Source organism: Neltuma alba, unplaced genomic scaffold (assembly GCF_004799145.2).
Source record: "Neltuma alba isolate B1F8T4 unplaced genomic scaffold, ASM479914v2 tig00012090_pilon, whole genome shotgun sequence".
Lineage (NCBI taxonomy): Eukaryota > Viridiplantae > Streptophyta > Magnoliopsida > Fabales > Fabaceae > Neltuma > Neltuma alba.
Window position 1 is genome coordinate 22,416 of NW_021636648.1, and position 7,901 is coordinate 30,316.

The window sequence follows — 7,901 nt, forward strand, 5'->3', positions numbered from 1 at the left end:
ACCGGCATAAAAAAAAAAGTCAACTAGTATATAATATCTGATGGCATTTTCATTTTAATTCCCATAAATTTTGTGTTACTTATCATTTAATATTCAAACGTCCATCTAAATGAGGGAAAAATGTATACGTGTGTTGGACGAGCTTGAAAAGTTACTTCTGCAATCCTCTTATTGCTACATAACAAGCCCACCACCCACTTTAGTATGAGAACAATGAAAACGAGATCAAACATCAGCATGAGGCTACAAGTAACGCCTGATAAACATATTTTACCAAAATTTGAGATAAAATTTTTTTTATATATTTATTTTGTATTCTATAAATCACCTTATATTCTTATAAATATTTCATACGGACCATAAGTTATCACCCATGGTGGCCCACCACTTCTTCACACCGGCGTTTGAAGTCCGAAGTTCAAACCCCAGGGCTAACTGATAAATAGGCCAGCACCGCGATGTACTTCTCAAATGGCGCTCGTGCAGGAATAAATTGGTTCACCAGAAATCCCCACACGAACATGATCCGTTCTCAAAGTGATGGAATCTGTTTCGGTCCCTCATTATAATTTTACGTTTGGTGATCTTTGACATCAACTTCATCACCGTATGACAATCCAAACAAACCCGGAGATTCTTGACGATCTTGATTGTGGTCCCGGCTCGGGAACTGATAAGCCCAAAAGCCATGGCAAGCTTCTCACTGTGAACTCCCAGGGAAAGCTGTTTTTGTTGCTCCCCTAAATCATGTAAAACGACGTCCGTCTGTGGTGTATAACCGTTCATCTCCAGCCATCTGTTCATCTCTTCCAACATCAAATATATTTCCTTGCTCTTTGGGTGTCTTAAATCCCCAGCAAGAAATTCATGCACCTTGTTGTCCACTTCAATTACGCTACAACCAGGCTCTTTCTCAACTCCGCTTTCTTTCATCAGTGATCTAACTTTTGCCACACCATCCCAGTTGCCAGCAGCAGCATATATGTTAGAAAGAATTACATATGTCCCCGAACTTGCTAGATCATGGCTCATGAGAAACTCCGCAATTTCCTCACCCAGAGATACTTCGTTATGGAGCCTACAAGCCCAAAGCAAAGTTCCCCATAGGACAGGGTCTGGATCAATCTTCATGTTCCTGACAAGGTCGTAAGCTTCTTGAAGTCGTCCAGCTCGGCCGAGAATATTTACCATGCATCCAAAATGTTCAATTTTCGGTTCAATCTCATATTCATTCTTCATAGAATTGAAAATACTCCACCCTTTGCTGACTAAACCAGAATGTCCACAAGCAGTCAAAATGGCAATGAATGTGATGTCGGTGGGTAAGAGTCCTATGCTACACATCGTGTCAAACATTCGAAAAGCTTCTTCGCTAAATCCATGAATGGCGTACCCCATGATCATTGAATTCCAAGCTACGACATCCTTGTCACGCATTTTATCGAAAACCTTGCGCGCATCGTCCAAACTACCACATTTGCAGTACATGTCAATCAGAGCCGTACCCACGCGGACGTTGATCTGAATATTGTTCTCAATGTATGAATGGAGCCACCTACCAGGCTCCAAACTTCCAAGCTGCCCACAAGAAGAGAGAATGGACAACACAGTGATTTCATTAGGCTTAACTTTTGCCCCTAACATTTGCCTAAAAAGCAATAACGATTCTCTGGGGTACCCATGCTGGGCGTGCCCATCAATCATCACGTTCCAACAAACCACATCCTTCTCTTCCATTTCTTCGAACAACAAGCGAGCCTCCTCAATCTGACCATGCTTCGCATAACAAGTGAGCATGGCCGTCAAAGAAACCAAACTCTTCTCAGGCATTGCATCGAACAGTTGTTTTGCAGACATAACATCGCCCCCTCGGGCATAAGCATCAAGCAACCCTGTGGTGACATACAAATCAGAATCAAAACGGAATTTGATTACTTGCGAGTGGAGAGCTCTACAAGATTCCAACGAACATCCTCTCAGTGCAGAGGAGAAAGTGAAGGCATTGGGTTGGATAGATTGGCTCAGCATTTGTGCGTAATAGACCAAGGCTTGCTCCGAAAGACCACATTGGGTGTGGGCGTGTATAATGGCAGTCCATAAGAACACATTCGGGTTATCAGTTCGATCGAAGAGAGAAACAGCGTAGTCAAGGCGGCCAAAGGCGGAGTAAGAGCGTTGGAGCTTGAAATTCAATATAGGATGGGGGTTCAGACCATGACGAAGAAGAGCGGCGTGAATTTGAAGAAGCTGATTAATAGATTTGCACTTGTCGATTAGGAAGGCAACCCTGTCTACTTGCAGAAAATGACTGCCTGAAGACGACGACACGGCAGCAGAACAATGGGTAACAGAAGAGGGAGGAGGAGTACGTTGTAATGACTGAGATGACCAGTTTTTCTTTGCCGCCGGTGATGATGGGGTGGCGCAGAGAGTGGTTGCGGGCATAGTTGTTAGTCTAACGGCTTTTCAAGTTTATGACTATGGAAATCAAGCCATAACCATAACTGTCTCGGAGTCACAGCAACAGTTACAATATTTGCCGATAAAACTTTGAGGTTGTATGTCCTGGTTGAAACGACAGGTCGTGAATCACCCTAACCTTCGGCTGGTTCAATTTAACCCGGCATAGAGAAATCTCCCTCAAATTCATGAGCGTTCCTAGCTAAGAAATTAGCAATATTGAAGTTAAAAGATAAGCAAGACAAAAGCTTTTAAAAATCGATTAAATTATCAACAGTTAGAGCTTACATGGATATTCAAAGATATCAACAATATCCAAATAAGCTAGAAATTCCACGATATTGGGACCACCTGAGAAATTAAAGAAGATGCTAGTTTGTTGGCAATAACACATGCCAACGTTTTGAAGGAAGCAACGGTTCATGAAATGTGTGTTTCCTGATAATTCACTTTCCTTCCTGTAACGTGAATCCCTACTGTGCAAATAGGTTATGCGCGCTTGCTGTGCCTTAAAAATACTAACAACACTTGAATACAAACTAACTGCATCTGTGCTGCTCATTTTCGAAGCAAACTGTTCGTATTTGGTCTCTACGGTGCAACAAACATTTTGGATGTACTTTTTTGGTGGTTTTTAACTGAAGTTATCATGAGGTTGTCGCAGGATTAATTCCAGGCATCGATTTTTAGAATTTTCAATTCGATTCCTGTTAATAATTGTTTTCGCAGACATGTGCGGTCTTGTAAAAAGTTAGAAAACTAGAAAACAACCCACATATTTCTTTTGTCGGCCAAGGGATACGAGGATGCTTTTCAGATTTTTGGAATATAAACAGAGAAAACAGAACCGTATGAACAGCTTGTAACTGAAGGATTTTATCATATCAAGCAGTACTTTTAATCTAATGGGGACAGCATTTGTATGTAGCAGTATTCTCCTCATGGTGAGTAGTTGATCGATGAGAATAAAGAGCTCCAAGTAGTGTTGGGCTTATCTTGACATTGAACACATAAAAAAAAGTACCTCATATTCCTCCAGTTTTAAACCAGACCAAGCAGAAACTCCCTTTCCCACAGCGACATATAGAATAAGCCAACCACTGGAAGATTCCACATAACTGATTCAGAACCAGTAATGGTTGCCTGCTTGCTTCCATCTTTATAGAAAATGCTTCAACTTGACGAGGTTCTGACTCATCATATGTCCCGTATTAGATTTGATATCATCCGCATTCGAATTGTTAGAAAGTTACCCATTAATTACTAGCACACTTGAACACCAGTTCATACGTGTCGTTGAGTCCAAAGGCAGAAAATAAAGATTGGTGCTGCGCTTTTGAGCTGAGGCAGATTTCGGCCTTCTAATTGATAGCTCACTGCCTTTTTGGCTTTTATCCCTCTATGTTTAAGAATTTTAAGATATTCCAATAAGATAATAATCATCGGTTCGGTACGAGGAAAATAGAAATAAAAGAGGAAAGAAAATTTTTTTAATGAGTTTGATTTAAAAAATTAATGAAGTGAAGTTAAAAGCTTTTAATTAAGTTTTTTTTTGTTTTACAATTTTTTATTAAAATTTTATAACCCTATTTTTTTAATTTTTTAAATCGAGCTCATGAAAAAAAATTTCTCCCCTTCTTTTCCTTCTATTTCCCTTATACCAAACATAGGGTTAGTGTCTACTGATCCATTCATTCAGTTTCACAATTATTTTATCTACACAAGTCGTGAAGCATCACCGCTCTTTCATCATCATTACCAGGTAAATTATAAACTTCAGTAGGAATAGCAAAACAGGAAATTTCTGAATTTAAGAATAAGCATAAGTGCCTCTAAATTCACTTCCTATATAGTCCACTAAAATTATGGTAAACAATAATCATTTTGTACAATTTATAGATGGAAGCCTACTCACTATCACTATCTCTGAATTAGTCGATTCCCAAATTGAAACGTGGAAATGTGTTGCCGGAGTTGGTTTCTTTCATCAACAAGTCTGCCAAGTGGAATAGTGTCAAGAACATATCTTTTTCACATGGGGAGGTTTTTATTCTGCTGGTCTAGATAGTTATTTACAAGTCATTCATTGTTATCTACTGTAGATGGTGGCTTTCATTCTGAATCTTTTGACTTGAGGTTTCTGTTTGTTGTCTGACTTGTGGCCTTGAAAAAAAATGCTATTCTATGACACTAGAAGGATGAAATTAAACTGTAACCTAACAGTACACGGCACTTTCAACAGCTAAACAGTCTAGTCTTTATCCATCCATTCAGAACTCTTTTTTATATGCTGTAACAAGTGTAAGGTTCACGACAAGAGAGAATCTGAAGACATAAATTGCCAACACCATAAGATGACATTAGCACATAGAGCACTGCCCCCCTTGAAAGTGTATGCATCACTCAGTGGTAACACAGAAGATAAAGCTGAGATCATGTTAAAATAATTTACCAGATGAAATTCAAGTTTCCTACACTTCCTTGTTACTTATTTAAGGGCAAACACCCTTCATTACTAAGCCCCTCCACCGCTCTGCCTCAAACCTATGATCTGAAGTTCTGATTAGAAAGAGAGAGCACAATGACTTCTTACAGGGAAGATGAAACAGATGAGAAACCCATCAACGAACGTGCAGATGATGGCTCAAAGACAATGGGCCACTTCGTAAGTGTGGCTGGAGAGGGTAACTTCGGAGAATGGTTGAGTTTAGGAGTCAAGAAAGGCATTCCTGAGGAAGTTGATCAAACTCAAAACCCAAATCCCCAGTCAAAACGTCTCAAGAACAGGTTGTTCTCATGCAATTTCTGCATGAGGAAGTTTCATAGTTCACAGGCCTTAGGGGTCACCAGAATGCGCACAAGAGAGAAAGAGGAGCAGCCAGAAGGGACCAAACTCAAAAGACGATAGTGACGATGATGAAGACTACAATCGGCTTACCGTGCACTTCTTTGGCAGCCAAGTCTCTGGGTCTCCATGCCCATTCGCTTACGCACAAACCAAGCAGGGAAGGGTCTGCTGTGGCTGCTCCCTCTGGAGTCGCCAATTCTGGCTCTGGGTTTGGAATGGCATGGCCACCTCTTATGATAGAACAAGCCATGGATTTGATTTGGCCCGGGAGCTTTCGGGTTAATTTACCAAAGCAACCATCTGATGGAAATAAGCTTGACTTAGATCTTCGTCTATGATAAAATATTGTTTACTCCTGGTTAGAGCTGATGCTTTCTTCACTATCCTCTGTTATATGTTACATTCGGCTATGATATTATATACTAGTTTACCTGTGCTCCTGAGGACGCCCATTTTCTACTTCCAAACAATCTTTAAAATTCAGAAGGCTAGTCATATGACAGAAACATATTCTTAAGCTACATATATATATATATACACATAAAATAGAAGCTTCATTCAACAACTAATTGAAGCAGATGTCCTGAATCCTTCATCATTCTCTGATGAACTCTAGCAACACGTGCCTCTCATCACTACAGAAGTAAGTAGCGCCGTAGGGCAGGGGCGATAATCTAGGCTCATTTTCTATGGATAGACAGATTATGCATGAATGAATAAGCTCTAGTCTCTCTTCTTTCTTTCCTAAAGTCCTAACACAGAGACCCATAAATAAACTTATTTTTGGCCGTAAACAGCAGAGCACAATTTAGTATGGTCACATCACTTTAGGCTCTCTCCTTTTTGAACCGTTTTTATCTTATTCTTTTGCTAAACTTCTGTGCCAGAAAAAAAATCTTGTATCGGGTGACATGGCTGATGCCATACTCTGCCATCCAACCAAGAAGACACTTTTGGACAACACTTGGCGGTTTTATCCTTGGATCAATGAATGCTTAGACACTCTCCTGGTCTGGGAGCCGAAGTTATTGTTGAGGCTTTATACAGTGATGTTCTAATGATCCATAGCCCATTTTGCTCTTGCACAGTTGCTTCATTACTCCTGTCTCCCTCCATTAGTTTTGGGCCTTGCCCTCTTTCATACCAAAAAGAAAAACCGTTATATATATTATCCCTCCGTTCTTTATTATAAGAGACATTTGATACTTATAGCATGTCCTATATATAAGAGAACTTAAAAGTTGTCTCTAGTTTTTTGTATTGATTTCCTATTTACCCCTATTTTTTGTCTCCAACTCATACTCTCCCCCTTCCCACTTCTCTTTCTTTTAATTTATTATTCTCTCTCATACTCTCTCTCCTTATTAATGGGGCATGTTGGAAAAATATTATATTTTTACACATTATTGTCTTCAATAATTTTAACTGTTTTTTTTATCAACATAATTTGGTTATTTGTTCTTATAATAAGGAACGGAGTAGTAATGTTTCACACAAAGATTAAAAAAGCTTCATAGCCACGTTAATGTATTTGACTACGATATATTTTTATACCGAATATCCTTATTTCTAATTTTTTTCAATCTCATAAAATCCTGTGTGTGTGAATTTTGCAAAGAATGAATGATATTATTCCTCCAATTTAAATATAAGATTCATTTGTAGTATAAAATTACACGATAAAATAAGTGTTATAGTTATAATCCAATGCAGTATAATTATCTAATAACTTTGATAAAAATAATATTGTAGAAAAATTTTGTGAGCTTGTGGGGCACTTCGCATCTGCTGGCAATAAACTATAAGGTTTTTCATTAAGTCTCGTGCCTAAATATTATCAACCTGATTTTCATCATTAACACTCCCTCATTCCCTAATTACAAGTCTCAAAATTTCTAAATACCCATTAAGAAAGCACTGTACTCTGAAGTGTAAAAACTTGTTTTTTCGCTCATTTCTGCCCTCAATTAAATGCCATGCCCCATAGTTTAACTTCAGTTGCCTTCAAAATTAAATGTCGTTACTCTAAGTGACTTGTGAGGGCTATTAGAAAAAAAATTAATTTTATATTCTTAAACTTATAATTAGGGACGACGGGAATCGAAAAAGGCCAATGTCCGGAAGGTTAGAAATTTGCTGGAAGTGGGCAGGCGCATTTTCTTTCTAATTTGAATTTGTCTATGTATTCTGTGATTGTATACATACGTGATTATGTTTTGTTTGTTGGGAAAACACAATTACGTCGTCCATTCATATAATTGGCCCTATCTAATAAAATAAAACTTGTTGTATCTTCGTGGTTGTATTATATGTATATTCTTAAAAATAAATATTAAAAATAGGGCATCACACGATTCATATTTTTGTACTGGCTAAATCTATACGGAGGAAGGAAATTAATTTATTATTTAGAAAAATTGAGATGGTGCAATGGACACGTGAATTTTTTCGTTAGGTGAAAAGTGGTAAGAAAAAAACGGAAGAGAATATAATTTACTTATTTAGACCATTTATTTATGCATACGACTTGACAACGTATAAAACCTCACAATTGGTTGAGCTAAAATATTAATCCGACAAGTAACTATCTTTT

The 7,901-nt window shown here is 38.3% G+C and overlaps 1 protein-coding gene across 1 annotated transcript; it reads right to left on the reverse strand.

Annotated features, from left to right (window-relative positions):
* Nucleotides 1-498: 498 nt before the first annotated feature.
* On the reverse strand, nt 499-2,445 carry LOC114722362 (pentatricopeptide repeat-containing protein ELI1, chloroplastic-like). Its single transcript, XM_028908377.1, has one exon. It carries the CDS (start codon nt 2,443-2,445, stop codon nt 499-501), a length of 1,947 nt encoding a protein of 648 aa, XP_028764210.1.
* Nucleotides 2,446-7,901: the final 5,456 nt, after the last annotated feature.

Coding starts and splice junctions, on each gene's coding strand:
- LOC114722362 (XM_028908377.1), bottom strand. CDS start 2,445: ATGCCCGCAACCACTCTCTGCGCCACCCCATCATCACCGGCGGCAAAG.